Source organism: Colossoma macropomum, unplaced genomic scaffold, assembly GCF_904425465.1.
Source record: "Colossoma macropomum unplaced genomic scaffold, Colossoma_macropomum, whole genome shotgun sequence".
NCBI lineage: Eukaryota > Metazoa > Chordata > Actinopteri > Characiformes > Serrasalmidae > Colossoma > Colossoma macropomum.
In genome coordinates, this window is record NW_023494807.1 from 1,269,913 (window position 1) to 1,288,682 (window position 18,770).

An 18,770-nucleotide genomic window follows, 5' to 3' on the forward strand; every position below is an offset into this window, starting at 1 on the left:
CCAATACGTTATGGAATACATCTGTTTTCTATGAATGTCGTTAGAAAAATGCAGTTGATGAAGTAATCAAAGGTGTACGTACGTAAAGTGTATTTTTCCTGGACCGTCACAAAGCCGCTTATTGTAGTGCAGACTTTCGCTGACAAAAACATTGTGAGCAGGCCTTGAGTTAGTGCTGTAAAAGTTGTGCTGCTCTATTATTCTAAAAACTCACAACAAATCCCAGTAAATGACTAAAGGGGTTCTGTGAGAGATGAAAGATTTAAAGATGCTTGTGCCTAAGGACGAGTTTAACATTGTAAAGCTTTTGAAAGCCAATTTATAAGCAGCTAAACTACCTTCGGTGACATTATTAATGATCAGTGTTGATTTCAGAAGCTCTTTTTAATGAACTCCTGTAACTGTCATGAATTGAAATGTCAGACTCCAGTTTCTTAAGCAGGTCGAAAGTGGAGGTCTTTTCCGGAAGCCTGTGCCTTGAAGTTTCTCTCAGCAGATGTGATTTGGACTCCTCAAATAGATCAGCTCTCTAAACAGGGCCAGTCCACTCGGCCTGACATGAATAACAGGCAAAGAGGCCACGCTGCTGGACTGAAACGCTAGACGGGACTAAAATTAGAGGCTCGTTTTTGGTTGAGCTGTTGAAGCCCTCACTGCTCTCCAAGACTGCATGTCCATATCACTCTGACCTGCTCACTATCTGCCTTGCTCATTTTCAATGAATGCTCATTAACTACTTCCTTAGAAGTAATGATTTGAGAACTGTATTGACTCTATGAAGCATATACATGAAGTGTGCATGTGGAACTGGTGACCAGCACTGGTGCCTAAAGCAGAGCCAAGGGGATCGGGTGCACCTGTGACAACAAGGTCAGACCCCCCTTTGGCCCCTGAAAATGAGAAATCCAAAATAGCCTATTCGCTTCTGAAGCTAAACACAACAAATTGAATTGTACATTATTTCAACGTGAATGAAAAATATTACAGCAACCACAATTATCGCCCACCGAAAGACAAAATTGTGTTCATGTAATATATAAAGGTGCTATATCCATATCAATGTGGATCGATATCAATACCGATCGATATGCATGTGGTTTTAAAGATGCTGTATCCGTATCGATGGGTATCGGTATTGGCCGAGCTGAAAATATCGGATATCAGAGGGATAAAAGAATTAATCTGGTCCAGTCCTGTAACAAATCTGTTCTGAAATAGCACACACTCACATGAAGGTTTTCATCCACCTCTTTTATGTGAATTTTGAAAATATGTATAAAAAACATTGGTTGAATAGCCAGAAATTCAAATAAAATGTCTAAATACTGCAAAAAAAAAGCTTTGTGTTTCGGATGTGGTGACAAAGTTGGTTTATCAGTGAAGGAGAAATTCAAGAAAATGGTGAAAGGAACAGATTTTTCAATTAAGTGATGATATACTGGGAACGAAAGACGTGTTTCTTTTCCTTCTGATGATCAACATCATTGGTCGTGTCTCAAACTGCATATAAAATATGGAAAAAATCAGTACAACACCAGTGGGGCCGTTACTATTTTGAACATACTATTTAGAATGGTATCAGGGCTAAAAACATGAAGATGTAATTGTTAGCTTGATGCTAATATTATAAAGTAATTCCCATTGACAGGCTAATGAAAATTAGCATTATGCTCACGAATTTGAGTGAAAAAAAATGCCATTAATAAAAGCAAATTAAAAAGAGTTTCTGGATTTAACATTGCTGTATTTAGGGTGGGCGTGAGCAGCTGGTACATTCATGATTTTATGAATATGTTTTGCAGTCGTCCCTGAAGCATCCCAGAACAGTTTAAACGTTGTCCTGTTCTGTGTGTGTTAGTTTTGAACACTGGGTAGTTTGTGAATTGAAACACTACATTTACAACTGAGATTCCCAGGGCTTCGGTGGGTGACGCTGAAGTGGGACAGCAACTTAAGCCTTCATTAAACGGGGCGCTACCTCCTCTGGCTGGCGTCTCTGAACTGCTAGACTGCCTTTACACAGTGAAACTTGCAAATACTGTAGTTGCATGTTATGGATTGCAACGTAATTTCTGTGCAACTTAACAGTTACACAAAGCAAGTAAAAACAGTTGAAGTTGCACGCAACACATTCAGCCTACTTCATAGCCTACTTGAGGCCTCGCTTATCTTGACCTAGAGCCACAACAGGTTCAACACAGACAGCTCAGTCTCCACTCCTATTGTGATTTTCTTTCTTCGGATCAAAAAATAATCTGTAAATTCTATGTAAAATTCTGGGTAAAATTAGGGAGCGTCAAGAGCATCAAGTCTCACCATCATCTATTTTCCATCGAATCTGTGTAATCACTCATTTTGAAGCATGTCGATTGACATGATCATGTGATGCATTTTTGACATTTTGATTGGTTTCGTGAAGTTGAGCCGCCTGCAACTGCTGCTACTGGGTTGCAGGATGCTTAACATGGTGTAACTCAAGTGCTGTGCAGTTTCATGTAACTTTCAAGCAACATTTGCATGAAACTTTCACTATGTAAAGCCATCCTTAGGGCTACGACCCAGTACAGCTGACAGAAGGCTGTGAAAACGGCTCTGCAGAGAGCGAGGTTTCAGTGTCAGAGTTGGTAGCAGTAAAGAAGAAGCGATATTGTGCCATCTCCAGTAATATATTATTAAGAAATTATGTATGTTTGCATCAAGTCAAGAAAGTTCATCACTTTATCCATACAGAGTAGCTCCACCCAGCTGAGATGGTCCAGAACTGTGACCGATCCCTCATCCCCTCCTCACTGTGTGATTGCGTGTGTTTTTATTTCCGCCTCTCGTCCCTTCTTCCATCTTTCATTCTTTCCTCTCACCCCAGTCTAACCCTGTATCTCTCTATCTTTAAGGACGGCCCATGCCCGAGCGAAGGCTGAAGCAGCTGACCAGGCTGCACTGTCCGCCTGCCAAAATTCGGATGTTGCCCGAGCAGTGGCCAGAGAGCTGTCCCCCAACTTCCATCAGCCAGGTAAACACCTCAAACATGCAAACACTGGTGGAAAAATGCAGTGATGCATCGCGATCGGTCTGCAGGTGTTGATTCAACTGTATTGATTTTGGAATTATAGTTAAAATAATATTCAATGAAGTATATAAATAAAATTGGTAGCCTATTTCTAAAACATAAAGAAAGAAGCTTAGTGTGTTGTTCTTGTTGTCTATGTTCACACCAGAATAATCGAATTGAATTGAAATGTAAGATTTCATGATTCATGATTTCGGAGATTTACACCCCTTTTGCACAGTAGTGCTCAAAAACTTACAACCTGTTCACCAAATGGTTTATTTACATGTTTTATTCAATATTTTAAGACTTAAATAAACAAGAAGTGAATAAATGATAAATAATATTTTGTAATTGTCTATTTACATCATTTTTTCTGCCTTGATATTTGACCTCCACTTCTAAACTATAATAAATTCTATATTATTATGACTTAATTCTCAACAGCTTTCTCAGTCACTCACTTTCCTGATTAATTTTTTTTTTGGACTAACATTTGGTTAATATTTGTTGGACCGTCTATCCATCCAGTGAGGAAAAGAGCAGCTCTGTGTTTGAACACCTCTGTAATTGTAGCCTCGCTCTCATAATGCTGTTATCTCTAGTTTTGAGGGGAAACTGTAGTTTTCCACTCTGTTAATTTGCTGCTTGTTAGGTTATCCATAGTGATCCTGTGACCACTGTCCAATGTAGTCTTATTAAGGTGTCATTTGGTGCTAATGTTACTGATATTGTTATTGATATTACCAATATTGTCAGCATCAGCAGGAAGTTGTGGTTGTTTAAGATGTTTAGGCTGGAGCTGCTTGAAATTAAGATTATCTTCTAATTCAAATTTGCAGTTCCACCTTAAATGGTACAGGTGGCAGAATGCAACTGCTGCACCATTTAAGGTGGAACGGCAAATTCAAATAGGAAGCTTACGTGCTTCATGGAACTATGGATGATTGAGGGGGTCACAATAGTAAGAGGAGTTAACTGCATTAAAAAAATAGTGGTGCTAATTTGGTTACAAATCCCTTTGATTTGGTGTTTTTTTTTTTCAGTCACATCTTGCATTGCATTGGGGAAAAAAATAGGTTTTTGACCAATTATACTCACTGAATTTAGTCATTTAATGAGCATATGCGTATTAAATATTTTCCTAATTCTGAAACACTGGATGCTTTGGAAGTCTTTCAGCCATTTACTTTATCGGGGAGGTAGAACTTCGTCTCCATCCTCTCTAAACTGGAAGAGCAGTAGCAGGAGGAGAAACAAAATAAGGTCTATCAGAGAGAGTTTGCAATTAAACTCTCATTAAAGGGGCAATTATACTGGCAGCTATGTGTATACAGCACTTCATATTCACATACAGCTACATAATATCATCAGAGCATTACTGTATATGCGAATGGAGCGTGATCATATAACCACGTGTGACGTAAACATCCGTGTTCATAGGAATTACAGACCAAAACTTGTGCCTCCTTTTTGTCGTCTGTATATATTTTATCACAGAGGAATACTTAACATCCCCTGATAAATCAGTCAAATCTAAGTAGCTTAAGACATGCAGATGGGTTGTTTTGAGAGGTTATAGTCCCTCCTTCTCTCTGCCTACACCCAATCAGAGCAGGCCATTTTACACCACATAATTAGCATAAGTTTTCTTCTGCGTCACGTATATTATCATCATCGTCATATTTTTGCAGTCATTTTTTTACAAATCATTCAGCTCTACATGCACACACGACGCATCACCACCCCCGCCTCATCACACGTATAACGTCTTTGTGTCCTCGTCTTTGTGTCTGGCTCGAGTGCGTCTTTATTGGGCGAAGAGAAAGTTGAGCAGATGCGAATGCAAATGCATTCTGAAGGGGAGGCATATCATTTGCATGAATTATCTGCTGTTCTGTTCGCTGCAGCCAGTCGGCTCACTCTGCTTTTAAGCGTGGGGAGATTATTTTAAGAAAACGCGAGGGTCGGGTTTTTTTCCTCACTGACAGGAAATGCTTCTGTTCAGTGGATCCCAAAAATGCTGGGCTGTGTATTTTAGGCTGGTGCTCGATTATGCAATAGTGAGCTTTCCACTCGCAACCTTTAGAAGACACTCAAAAGAAACTGGTTATGAACAATAGCCTTCAGAAGATGTTTGCTCTCGTTACTTGAGCTTTTTTTGTAAAAATTTAGCACGTAACAGTGTAAAGACATCACACACCTTAAGACAGCATTACGTTTGAGTGAGCGCTCTGTACGGTTTCACTGCCTGCCTTTTGTCTTTATCCTCAGTATAGACCTATGAAGTCCTGTGTCGTTCTGTAATCGGCGTCATTCCCATGTTAGCAACTCCGGGTAGGCCTGAGTGACAGGACAGTGTAATCGGATATCGTCAGTGATTGACAAGTAACCCTATGGCAATGTTTAGAAGGCAATGATCGCTATATTGGGAAACTGTCAGAGAACCAGAGAGGTGAACTAGAGGGAACTAATATACCGTTAAACAGTTTGCTACATATTTTGGGACTTTGGGGTTGTTCAATAGAGTGAGGGGGTCATTAAGAAGCTGCTTTTTAGTTCTCTCTGCTACTCAGTATAATGCTAGCTTTACCTACTTCAAGGCTCTTCTACTTCTACTTACTGTATTTTACGTTAGGTTTAGCTTGAGCACGTGCAACTTAAAACAAATGCTGACGTGTTTTGGAACTTTAAACCGCTTCAGTGTGACTTACTGCAGTAAAACAACCAAACTAGCTGTCATTACCCTAGAGCAGCTAACTCCAGCCCTGGAACTTCTAGCAGTACGGAAAGTTCAGCAGTACAGCCAGGAAACAGGATCAGAAAAGGGTAAAAAAAAATAAGCTTAAATAATATGTACACATAATATTTGTGTGTAATAGCTAGATTCCAGAGTGACTTTTCTGTATTAACAGAAAATACCTTGTGACATACCCAGCGACTTTGGAAACTTGGCACTAGCAGTCTAAAGTTTATCCAGCAGGAAGCGCTACTAGCAGGCAAGTTGCCATGAATCTACACCAGAAGGAGCTCACGAGGGCACATTTGCAGCAACATGTATTAAAAGGCCAGGTGAATTATTTTTCAAAGGGTGTTGGGTTACTCAGTATTATAACGTGTTTTGACCAAAGATTTTCATCAAAACAGTAAATGTTCAAACAAGCATATAAACTTAAAAAACAATACAATGTAGATTGAAGCTGCAGCAGACCTTGTGTGTGGGTTAGGGGGATATAATCGCTAATCACGATTTTTAACCGTAAAGTATCATGCTGACAATTTTTAGATCACTCAAGCCTAAGCCAGCCTAATCAACTCCAGGTCTAAGCTAGAGTGATTTGTGAAAAGTGCTGCTATTGCACTCCGTGGTACACAAAAATGTTCCAAACCTAGAGCTGGGCGATATGGCCAAAAACGTTATCACGATAAACAAAATTCATTGATTATTGATACATATCGCGATAAATGTCAAATCATGATTTCTTTCACGTTTGAAGGCTGATTTTGCTCCTGGGTGGTTAACTGTGGTTTTAAACTATCACTCATGGTCCGATCATAACAAACACTCGGCAAACAGTGGAACATTTCACTAATCTGTCTCGGGACAGTGGGAGAAAGTTTCTGAGCTGTTTTTATCAGCTGGAAAAGCACAGCTGCAATTTTTGTAATAGTCATGATTTAAGAAAGAAAACAGATTATTTTATCTGTCTGGTGACGAGCGCTCGGCTACCCCGCTACAAACGCTAAACAAGTGGCCAACAACAGAGCTAAACTCTTTAGTTTCTCAACAACGTCAACTCGGTTCGGTAGGTCACTGCGGTCACTCCTACCACATCCATGTCAGAGCAGATCACAGTATTCAGACACCAGCTAGACGGCTGGGTTTCTCTATGCTATCGTAGTAGTTTAAGGGGTGAACCGCAGTGTATCTGACGCTCGCTGTGTAAAAGCATTATCTGCAGTGTGAATCTCTCACACCAGTCACAGAGTCCTCCTTTTAGGTGTGTTTAAACTGAAAGCGGTGATTTTGTGTCTTGTTTGATCTACAGTATCATCAATTCACCGTGTTTTGCCGGAGCGCCGCTTTAATTAGCCAGCAGCTAAAAACAGCTAGCCTGGAGAGACAGCGCTCTCCCGCTCTCCAGTGCCTCACAGCTTCCTCAGTTTACGTTCGAACATGAACCCACTTCTTTCTTTCACTTTCGTTGCTCGAGAATGCACCAATACTGAAATATGACGGTTTGGCGCTGTAACACGGCGCTGCAGACGTGATTTAACACCGCTGAAGTTGTTAGGATGCATGGAAAGAGGTGAGTTCACCGCAGGACAGTACAGATACGCCACTGACCTCGTCACTCAGTCACGGGAGAACAGATCGCCGGTCGCTCCACTCAAACAGGGAATGTATAACTCCGCATTTCAGCCGTTGCTAAAGTATATTTGGCGACCCTTTTTTTACTCGTGGCCCCCTCCCTCTCTAATCAAGTCGAAAAATTCGGAAGTGCGCCCTCTCCTGGCGACAGCAGAGTAGTGTCGCTTTCCTTGCAGTAGAAAACGCCACCGGGGCTTTCGCTAAAACGTGGAAGTGTGAGAATGGTGTATTATATCGAACATTTATCGAACATGTCTTATCGCTCTATCGAGGAAAAGTTATATCGCGATACTTATCGTTATCGTTTTATCGCCCAGCCCTATACAAACCCAATACGTTTTGTCTTGCGTACCTTTTTCACCGAGTGTCACTGGATCCTCCGAGTTCTTCTTTAAGGAGTCAAAATATAAATGCGACATCCGTGCTAATAGCAAGCTACCAGTCCTGCATTCTGAAAAGACTTTGCGTGACAGTAAGTCTTACATGAAACGAAAGCACTATTATATAATAACACCAGCTAATAATAATTTACTCTACTACTGCCGAAGCAACTGTACTACCACACCTGACAAAGATTGTTGGCTTGTTTGGGTATGTTTGTGCACTTGGCTGACGCAGACTACAGAATAATTACACTACACACTAGTGGTTCTATCAGCGGTGTTACCATACTCAGTTTTCTCGAAACAATATGTATCGCAGTTTTTGCACCAAGTCCAATTGTCAGTGCAGGACTACAGCACCTGGTGAGAGCATAATTACCACAAACGAGTAATTTTCTTAAACAAATACATTTAAATACATGCACAGAGTAAAAGGGTTCAAGTGCAGTGTTGGGGAGCTTTTTAGTTTTTGTTTACACTGTATGTCCAAAAGTTTGAAGACACCTGCTCAGGTCAGGTCCTGATGTTGGATGGTCAGTTCTGGATCACTCCAACTCATCCCAAAGGTGTTAGATAATGCTCTGTCACTCCGGAGAGCACAGTTCCACCGCTCCACAGCCCAGTGCGGGGGGGGCGGTTCTCCCCTGCAAGCTGAGGCTTGGCATTAGATTGTGGTCTTAGGATCATGCCCAGCTGCTCCAGAGCACCCTATTCTTTTGGCAGTGCGTTCTATGGATATTATAAAAGCTGTGTGCACAATCAAACTTAAATTAGCTGAAGTCTAATTAGAAGGTCTGTCTGGATACTTTTGGACATACAGTATGCCTTGGTCGTCTCTTTAAGGAATATCATGTAATGTTTTTCATAGTACTGGATAATGGAAACCATTTCAATTTAAGGCTGTCTGTCTGATATCACACTTTATATTGCATAATTCAAGTAAAATATACAAACCCAGTTCCAAAAACATTGGGGCAGGTGATAAAATGCAAGGAAAAACAGGAAGCAATGATTTGCGAATTGTTTTGTGTATTTAACGGTCAGTAGTCGTTTCTTAACCTGCATTTGTGGATGCAGTGAGTGACTTTTATCGACAAGCGTTTTCCGAAGAATTCCTGAGCCCGTGTGTGTGTATTCATTATGGAAAAAAAACTGTTTTTAATACAGTGCCATCTGAGGGAGGACACAAGCATTCAATACTGGTTTTTGGCCTCGCCCAGTCAGATTCAGAGTCTTTTGGTGATACTGTGCACTGCAGAGGGTGAAATACTCACAGTCCTTGCAAATGTTCATTGAGAAACAATGGGCCTCATTCACCAAGAAATACATTTCTTAAAAAAACGATGAGCCTCGACCCGTCGTCACTCATAAAGAGCTCGGCCTTTTTTGGATGCTCCTTTTATACCCCAGCATAATTAAGCCAATCACTGTCAATTATATTAGCAGTTGAGTTTCAGTCTACCAATTGCTTTGACAGTTGTTTAAGTAATCAGATAATACAACAATGAAAATGAACTTAACTGAACAATAACAAACTATGAATGGCCTTTCAAAGATTCTAACATACTTAAATATGAAAAACAATAAACAGGAAGGCATATTAAAACACTATGTGGCAAAAAATGCCTTTAAATGTGTGTCTATCAAGATATCCATTACCATCGTTCAGATATGTGTTGCCATCATGCAAACTTATTCATGTCTACTCATCAAGGAGGTAAATTGTAATATATTATTTTTTTAATTGAGCAATTAGTATTAAACCATAATCGTGACGCCCCTGCCTCTAAGCAGAAGGGCCAAAGGGACCGTGGGTTGAGACTGAATGGGCTCAAATGCTTTTTCAATGGCTGATCTCCAACTCTCAGTCCCAGTTTCTGACCTGTGTGACCTCACGTCCTAATTCCATGCGTTATCCTTAATCATTTTAAAAATACTGTTAGGTAACAAAGGCAGTGGGCTGACATTGTACAGACATAATCACTCTAATGTACATGAGAGATTTAGCTTTGAGGTAGTTGATATCCGGGTTCTGATCTAGGTGTTCCCTACCGCAGATGAAACATCATTTATTGATAGAGCACTTTACTGCTGGACACAGACTCTGCTACTAAAAACACAGTCCAGTCATATGCATTTGAGAAATAGACGTATGTGTCACTTAAATATCTGAAAATTCTCGCAGTACTTAACCTTTAGAAGCAAGTTTGGACAATATGGTTAAAAATTATTAATTCGTTATTTTGAGCTTTATAGCAAAGATGATGCACTCGTATTTAAATGTAAACACCAAATTACATATATTGTTGATTTTCTAAGTAAAAATAAATGAATGTATCTTAAAAATGTAATTGTTCTGCAAATTTGAGGGCACAATTATTATTTTGTACTGACTTTGACTTGTTTTAAAAACTCCAAAAATATATATATATATATATAATATGCCGTGTGAACTTGAGGATGTGAACTTTTTTTCAAATAGAAAAACAAGTAAATTTGACCAGGGTGCCCAAACTTTTGCATATGACTGTATACACAAGATTGCAATCAATGTTTTTTTTTGTAATATAAAACCACCTTTGTTGCTGACAAGTGTAAAATATTCTAATATTTCATATCAGATAAACAGATTCTGAAATGACTGAGCTGTATAGAATCAAAAAGGTTTATAATATAATAATATTTAAAATTGATCGGATTTCAAAAGTGGGGATCAAATCTCAAAGCAGGTAACATGACGAAAAATTGTGAATAGACAATTAGAGTATAATATTTAAAATTGAACGTCTTATTAACAGAATTTTTGAAATATTGAATAAAACATCTAAAACATTTTAGTAGTATTTAAATTCTCACTGCAAAAGTAGCAAAAACTGTTAATATGGCAAATAATTCCAAACTTTTTGAATAGTAATGCAGATCTATTTAACCATTTCTCCTCAATGACTCTATCATTTGGAACTGAACTGGCTTCCTAAGTTGTTGCCAGATAGCTTTGTTTACTGTTTACAATAAGAACTTTGAATAAAAAAATTAAGGTCTGTTTTCTGCTGATGGAAAGTATACTATCGTACAAGTGTATGCAAAAATTTGAACACCCCTGGTCAAATTAAATGTTTAAGTTAACACTTCTCTTTTACTTCTGACTTGTGGCACTTTTTAAAAGGCCTTAGAAGGGCTGCACTCACCATTGGTCAACTGATTTGGAGTAAAAGCAAAAAATAAACCAGGAAAAATTAGCATATAGAAACAAATTAAAGCAAAAACTTTAGGTTAATAGTTAGGTTTCATTAAACTCTCATTATTTGCATTTGCAACATATTTAGGACACTTTGAAACTTTATTTTGCAGATTTGTATTATTTTATTTGAAACTTTTTGCGCATAGAAAATGTGCCATAACTTTTGCACAGGCAGTGTTTTCCCTCCAGTATGTTAAACCCAGCGAATAAACAGTGACTGTGCAATAAAATGTGCAGAAGTGTGTTCGCAGTAGAGGATGCACCCCTGTAACTAATGAGTCGTGTACTATAAGGTTGCAGGTCTAAATGATAGAACACAAATAAAAAAGTCACTTTGCTCGGCTTTTCTCTGTCACACAACGATCACGTCTTCCGTCGGTTGTTCCTTTGTGTCAGAGACGTCTCCCTCTTCTCCTCCTGGATTGCTCAAACGCCCTGAAGCTCACAGCTTCCTTTGTCTTCGGCAGTGCTGCATAAGTATCGCTGCCAAGAGTCGGCAGAGACTTCAGCACATTCTCAACAACGCAGTCAGTGTTTGTGCAGAGTACGAAAACAGCCAGGCCGTTCCAGCCTTATCTCTGATCTCACATCTGCTCGGCACAGCCGGACCCCAGTGGTCTTACAAAAGGGCAGTGTGGGTCCAAGCTTTTGCTGCAGCCAAGCAGTAATGTACCTGATTAAACTCATTAAAATCTTGGTTGAAAGCGCGCACATACACACACACACACACACACACACACACACATCTTCTAAGCCGCTTATCCTTCTGGGCCGTGGGGGAAGCTGGAGCCTATCCCAGCAGTCAATGCGTGAAAGGCAGGAAACACCCTGGACAGGTTGGTTGAAAGCAGTGAAAGTGATATTTTGGCAAAAAAACATCAAATTTGCATAATTTGCAAAGACAAACGTAGCTAAGTAATGGAAGCTTTTAGCCACTAGTTAGCATTATGTAAGCTTCATGCCTAAATTATTTTCCTCAAACTGCGTTAAATAAAAATAGTCAAAAGTATAGATAAAATTAGAGCTTCAGGATGGTCTGAATTACCACACACTTACCACAAACCATGTCGGTCAAAATAGACAGAATTACGGCTTCATGGTGGCTATTACTGTTGTTTTTAGCAATTCATTTGCTAGCTTAGCGATGTATTTTTGTCCATTTTTATAGGTAACTGTATGACATACAGTGTCAGAAGCCACAAAAGCAAGTCTGTTTGAGATTACTGAACCATTTGATGTGGTTTGAGGCAGGTTTGTGATGATTTAGGCGTGCAGTTAGTTAGCACAGTGCTAATTGCTGTTCAGAGGCTTCGGTAGCGAATTAGCCTAATAGCTTCAGTACACAAAGGAAGATGCAAACTTCAGACATAAACTGCAGATGGCAAGCATATATCAGTCAGCTGGCATATGAGGTCATTCTGTGCCACTGCTGGTCCACCCTCGGACCACCCAGATGATTGTCCTGCACACAAGGTCTGACTTCACATAACCCTTTATTTTAACATTAACGATTAGACTTAACGTAAAATGATTGTGTTGAAAATATTGATGATAGCGCTGGGCTAGGTTGGTTACAGGTTTATAATCGGCTTAATTTATGATAGTACTGTTAACATTATGTACTGAACTCATTTAGAAAGGGCAACCAAAGGAAGAAAAGAAGGAAAAATAAGTAAATTGGACTGTGAGTGAAAAAAAGCGATGAAAAGTGGCATTTTGATTAACATTCTGCTTAAACACCTTTAACTCAGCTTACTTCTACTTCTAACTCTAACTTACTACGATGCCAGTCATACAGGCGATTTCTGTTTTTCCAAAATTTCTGCATTTTAAAATGGCGTAAGACGTAAACAAAGTTCATTCAGAGTGGTTTGGTGTGAAACGCTCTGTTCTAGAGAAACTTACCGAGTCAGAACTGTTCACAGTGGTGGTGATAGGAACCAGACGTCCACCTCTAAAAGCTCCCTCACAGAAAGTTACTACATGAAAAGGTCAATACACTGCCTGATGTCTGAGCCCTGTTTTTGATCGTTTATAGAAGGTTTTGGCCCAAAACATGTTTTTTAAAAACTAAATACATGGGCGTTGTATGGCGAAGTAGTCCCTATTTTCCCCTATTTACTACTATTTTATCCATATAAAAATTCCATTTAAAACCTCAGAAGACACATGGATGTTAATTGGTCATTTTGGATAGTAAATAAAATGAGGGGCGCAATGTCTACACTGAGACCCCTGGCTCCTGTCACAACCACTGTAAAGAAATCAGTCTGTAAGTTTCTCTACAACGATCTATTTCACGTCAAACCACTCTGATTTTAAAGTTAATTTAACAGATATTAAGAGCTTTTTTTCCCATCGCTAATCAGGTTATGACTTTGAAGATACAAAGCTAAAAAAAAATAAATAAATTGATAAAATAGTGGACGTCCTTTTTTAACACTGACTTACTGGACATGTGCTTAGTCATAAAGCTAAAGTGAATGTTTTATGGAGAAGCACAAATGATGCAATTTAGTTCAGCAGTATGTTTAAATTACCAATCAGCACCATCATTTTTCAGTCCAAACAGTGCCAGGCTCATGTGAAGAGGGTTTTTACAGCTGTTCTTTACTCTGTAAAATGGAACTTTTCCCTCACGATTCCGAGCAGAATTCCGAGCAGGCTGTGAGATGCGTCTGATAAACAGAGTGATTTATGCGGCAGGCTATGGCCAGAGCTGGAGGCGCTCCAGTAAGAGTTCTAGAAAGCCCGTCCGTGTCAGCTGCGAGGCCACTTTGGCCGCGTATGTGCCGAGGAGAATCTGGAGAATGCCTGGAAGCTCACACTCCGATCATAAAGCAGCTGCGCAGTGTCTGATTCTCCAGCCCTGAAGAAACTCTAAAGGAGGGCCAGTGTGTCTTATTGTGGGGTCTTTCGCTAAAACTCTACAGAAACGGGGGGAGATGGAGGGGAGAACACAAGTGCAAATAAACATTGCATTTATACACATTAAGAAGACCAGTTCCAGTTTGTTTTTAGCATGTGACATATAATAAAGTTTTTATTTGATATGGAAATTAAAAATACAGTGAAATCAGCAGGACTTTTCCATGCAGATCCGTGTGAACATCCTATTAAGCGTTGAATAAATTAACTTGCAGTTCACTGGAAGCTGAAAAGGAGCTACGTTTCTTAAGCTCAGTAATAAATTTATTGTACGTGGTCAGATGTCGTTCAAGTGGTTGAATTAAAAAATGAATGAAATGAACCTTTTAGCCAACTTTGTGTGAACACATCAGAATTAGACCTCCACATTTAACCCATCCGTGCAGTGAAACACCACATACACACTAGTGAACACACACACTAGGGGGCAGTGAGCACACTTGCCTGGAGTGGTGGGCAGCCCTATCCACGACGCCCGGGGAGCAGTTGGGGGTTAGGTGCCTTGCTCAAGGGCACTTCAGTGACGTACTGTCACTGTCAGCTGAGGGGATCGAACCGGCGACCTTCCGGTCACAAGGGCTGGTTCCCTAACCTCCAGCCCACGACTGCCCCCAAAGATCTGCTCCAGGTGAGGCTCGAACTCACAACCTCGGCATTGCTCTGCATTGTACTGCTGTGTAAGTTCCGCGCGCTAACCGATTGCGCCACTGGAGCTCCAAACTGTCTTCCATTTTAAACAGTAACTTTAAACACCTACATTGCACAGCTGTCTCCCTGTTTGTACAATCGAATGCAAAACTTTGAACACTTCCAGTAAAATTGAATGTTTTTTTTTTTTATTTTTATAAGTGAAAATACGTTACCACATCCTCTGACATCGTAGTGCACAGCTTCTTTATTTTCTGTTTATTTGCTGAGTTTAACATATTGGGGAAAAACTTAACACACAAATGCATTTAGATGTGCTGAACTGTGTACTCTGAAGAGGATGTGTTGCCTTGTTTTCACTTACAAAATCAACGAAAAGTTATTTGACCAGGCGCTTTTGCATATAACTATAACTGCTTAGAACTGAACATCAACAAATGAAAAAGGGCAAACACTTTATGCTGACAAAACATTTAAAAACGTTTCTGTCCTAAAACACTGTTTATCTAGCTAACATTGGCGTGTTAGCTTTGTAAGTCTGGTTTTACACATTTTAATTGTTGCCCTGAGCAACTTGGCTTAAGCTTTATGGCCATTTTTTATGGTGGCACTTTTTTGCTCATCAGGCCTTTAAAATCAGTTTCTGCAATTTAATGTTCTTTCTAGAATGCGGTAACTTTTAACAGGGAAATTATGAGATGTAGTTGTTTAAAATGTCCGTCACGGGAAACTTACTTTCATAGCTTTAGATATAATGCATTATAATGTAACCAGTTGAACCGCATTTGATGATGGTGATACGCATATCGCTACGTCAGCTTTCATTTAGCCATTCAAGTTGTTTACAAATGCTTAACCTGACGTGAATTCAAAGATCAAATCTCTTTTAAAAGCGGAAGTTCTAACGTTGCATACAGTCGTATGCAAAAGTTTTGGCACCCCGGTCAAATGACACGTGAAAACAAGGACATGTCCTCTACAGAGAAAACATTTAAATGCACAATTGCTGTTTGTTTGCAGAGTTGAACATATTGAGGGGAATAAGAAACATAAAATGTGGCCTGTGCAACAGTTATGACACATTTTATATTTAATTTTTATTCCGATATGTTAAAAACAGAAACTATGCAGTATCATGTAGAAAATCAACGTGTAATTTGTATTTAACTGAGGGTGTTCAGACTTTTACGACTGTGTACAGCGTATAATGTACACATAGTAAACGTGTTTATCTTTGCCATGCTCTCTTTAAAGGGCCCGATTACATCAAGCAGAGGTTTTCCAGCGAGCCAATAGAGATTAAAGAAGTTCCCGAAGAGAAAAAGGAGAAATCCCCCTCAGGAAGCCCCCATTTCTATCGCAAGGGCACCACGCCCACCCAGACGCCCACCCAGAGCCCGGGCCCCACCCCGCCACCCTCGCCACCACCCGGCAAGAAGAAATCCTTCTTCAACCGGAGTGCCCCGAAAACTGCCAAAGAGAGCAAAGTGCCCGCAGCCGAGAGCACGGCCAAACCCGCCGCGAGGACGTCCGCCAAACAGGACGCGAAGCAGGAAGTGGTTCCCGTCCCACACTCGTCCGCACCCCACAAGCCGACGGCGCAGGTCGCCAACCCCTCGAGCCCCGGAAACGGCGAGCTCCACTCACAGTACCACGGTTACTATGTGAAGGCGGAAGTTATGATCCCGCCTGAGGAGCCGGAGGACGAGGGGCATCATGCCACTCCCACCGCACTGGCCAGGATGCCGCCACCCACCAAGCAGCAGTACACCTCCGTCAGCTCTGGGGGCTCCAGCGTCAGAGAGAGCAAGCCAGAACCCAAGCTGAGGAAGCAGGAATCTCTGAAGCCAAAGAGTCTAGCAGAAACCAAGAAAGCCAGCATGGAAATTACCACTGACGTGGTTGAGGAAGAGTCAGTAAGTAAAGTCATCGTAACTAAAATCATGTGTCCTGTAGATGCTCGAAGGGCCCTTATTCTGGCTGTTTTTGTTACTGCACCATTAAGAAACACTCCTTATAACTTCAGTATGAATGGGCGGGGCTAAACTGCTGTCGGCTAAAATAGGTAGATGTATGTAAACCTGTTGTAAACAGTGAATACAAAACAGACTGTTTTTGCGGCTTGGTTTACATATATAGCCTGTAAGGACTGGAGAGTGAACCCTGTGTTTTATACTACATCAAACTTACTTATTTCAAGAAAGTGAGGAAGTATTCCATGATTCCATGTTTTTTTTTTCTTGTTTAAATAAATATTTACATAAATTGGCGAACGTCTCCTTGACATCGAGATTACAGCTGTCAGTAAACTAAACCATTAGAACATCGCTTAGTAAATAAATATTGGCAGGCGTTTACAGGTTTGATCCCACGGCCATCCATAATGGCATAATTGGCCTTGCTGTCCGTGGGTTGGCTGGATGGTCCTCCTACTCAGCATGATGCTAGCCAATGTGTGCTTCTGTTACCTGACACTGTGTTAGCAGCAGTTCGACAAGATCTGGTGGTGATTCACGTCTCAGAGGAAGGGTTTGCTAACCTTCATCTTCCCAGGTTTGAAGCATTATGTGACGGCATTATAATATTAATAATAATAATAATAATAATAATAATGACAATCTTTATTTATATAGCACTTTTTATGCTGGTGGCAGCTCGGAGTCCTTTACAGACAGCTTAACAGTAATACAAAAAATTATGAGTACTAATAAATCATTAAAAAGTGACAGAGGGGCTGAATTGGCCGAGTTGAAAAAACTAGCAGTTGCTAATTGAGTTGCTAATTTAATCTTTGTTGTGTCCACTCCTCTGTAGGGTCCTAACTCAATCCTGGTGGCACTAGTGATGCTGATAAATATCGGACTAGCAATTATTTTCGTCCATTTCCTGACTTGACGCATCATCAAACTCAGGTAAGACGCTGATCCGAATTCACTAAGGCTGATGCTCCCTCCCTGCAGAAATACCTGAGCAGGTGTTCTCAAAGCATCCGAGGTCAGATCAGCTTCTTCCGAATCTGATCCTCGATCTGCTCTTCTGTTGCACCATGCTTTGAGAACACATGCACCTGTTTGTGGCTGCTTTCCCAGCTAGCGTAGAAATTTTTTGATGTGCAATTGACCTGTCCGTGCTCCACCCCCAGGTGCGTTCTTTCATAGCTACTGTTGCGAGGTTGGACAAGTTCTACTGAACGTTGGCAAAAATCCCATTCAAGATGATAAGGAACTGTAGGGGTTGTAGAGGGCATTGTTAACTTCAATTTAAATCAAATTAGTTGCAAAGATCACAGTTAGAACAGATTTAGTGCAACATCTTCCTGCGTCACAGCATCCGTCCCTTACCTTTATGGAGACTTGGTGTGGCTTATCATTTCATCATGTGATGTGAGATTTCTATCTGTTTGTCTCACTCCGTCACTAAGCAGCTTGACCTCATTATAACACAACAACATATTGTTTTGATTTCAGTTTTTTTGCTGTAGTGTCGATATTTACTCCGTGGGAAGGTTTAATCACATCACTTTGTTTCCCGCAATCTTGAAGACCTTGTTTAGCAGCAGACCATGAGAAGCAGTCAGCTCAGTCGAAAGATATAAACAAACAAGACTAGGCAAGCCTAGTTTTACTGGACCTCCACCAGCAGCATGGCATTTCTCACACAAGTGTCTGTGACAACAGGATAGAGGTTCTCTATTTTTAGAAATATCACTTTGTAAAGTTACATTTGTACACCAATGTAATGTTAGCTAACTTGACATCAGCATCACATCACTGTGAACACCACTACTAATACTACTATTAATAATAATATTATAATAATAAATAAAATGTTTAGTAACTATTCAAGCAAACCAATCTATTTATAATATATAGATTGGTATAAATTAAATAGGACTCTTATATATTAAATAGGACTCTTATTATGATAGCAGTGGCATTCGAGGCTCTCTGCTACACAGTCATCATCTTGCCCTTGCCCACTTCGAATCACTGCCCGAATGTGCATCACATTTGTGATACACAAGTGGTCAGTCGTCGCAGAAGGGTAGAGGGGACAGTGAGGAGCAGATCATTCAAAGACAACACACTCGCCCTCAGCAGGCTAGCCTTAGTGGGCTAATTGGCTGGCCGTGCAAACTTTGCAATGCAAAAT

General features: G+C 40.3%; 1 protein-coding gene and 1 non-coding gene across 2 annotated transcripts in view; one reads left to right on the forward strand and one right to left on the reverse strand.

Annotated features, from left to right (window-relative positions):
- The window catches only part of jph1b (junctophilin 1b), a 49,625-nt gene that overhangs the window by 25,395 nt on the left and 5,460 nt on the right, over positions 1-18,770 (forward strand). The window contains exons 3-5 of the mRNA XM_036556096.1: positions 2,892-3,010; positions 15,873-16,534; positions 17,433-17,530. Of these exons, the coding sequence (XP_036411989.1) occupies positions 2,892-3,010; positions 15,873-16,534; positions 17,433-17,513 (862 nt within the window). The 3' untranslated portion in view covers positions 17,514-17,530. The remainder of the gene's footprint in view (positions 1-2,891; positions 3,011-15,872; positions 16,535-17,432; positions 17,531-18,770) is intronic.
- Positions 14,591-14,684, reverse strand: trnav-uac. Its single transcript has 2 exons — positions 14,647-14,684; positions 14,591-14,626 (listed from the first exon to the last, which is right to left on the reverse strand). It is a non-coding gene; the product is annotated as a tRNA-Val (tRNA).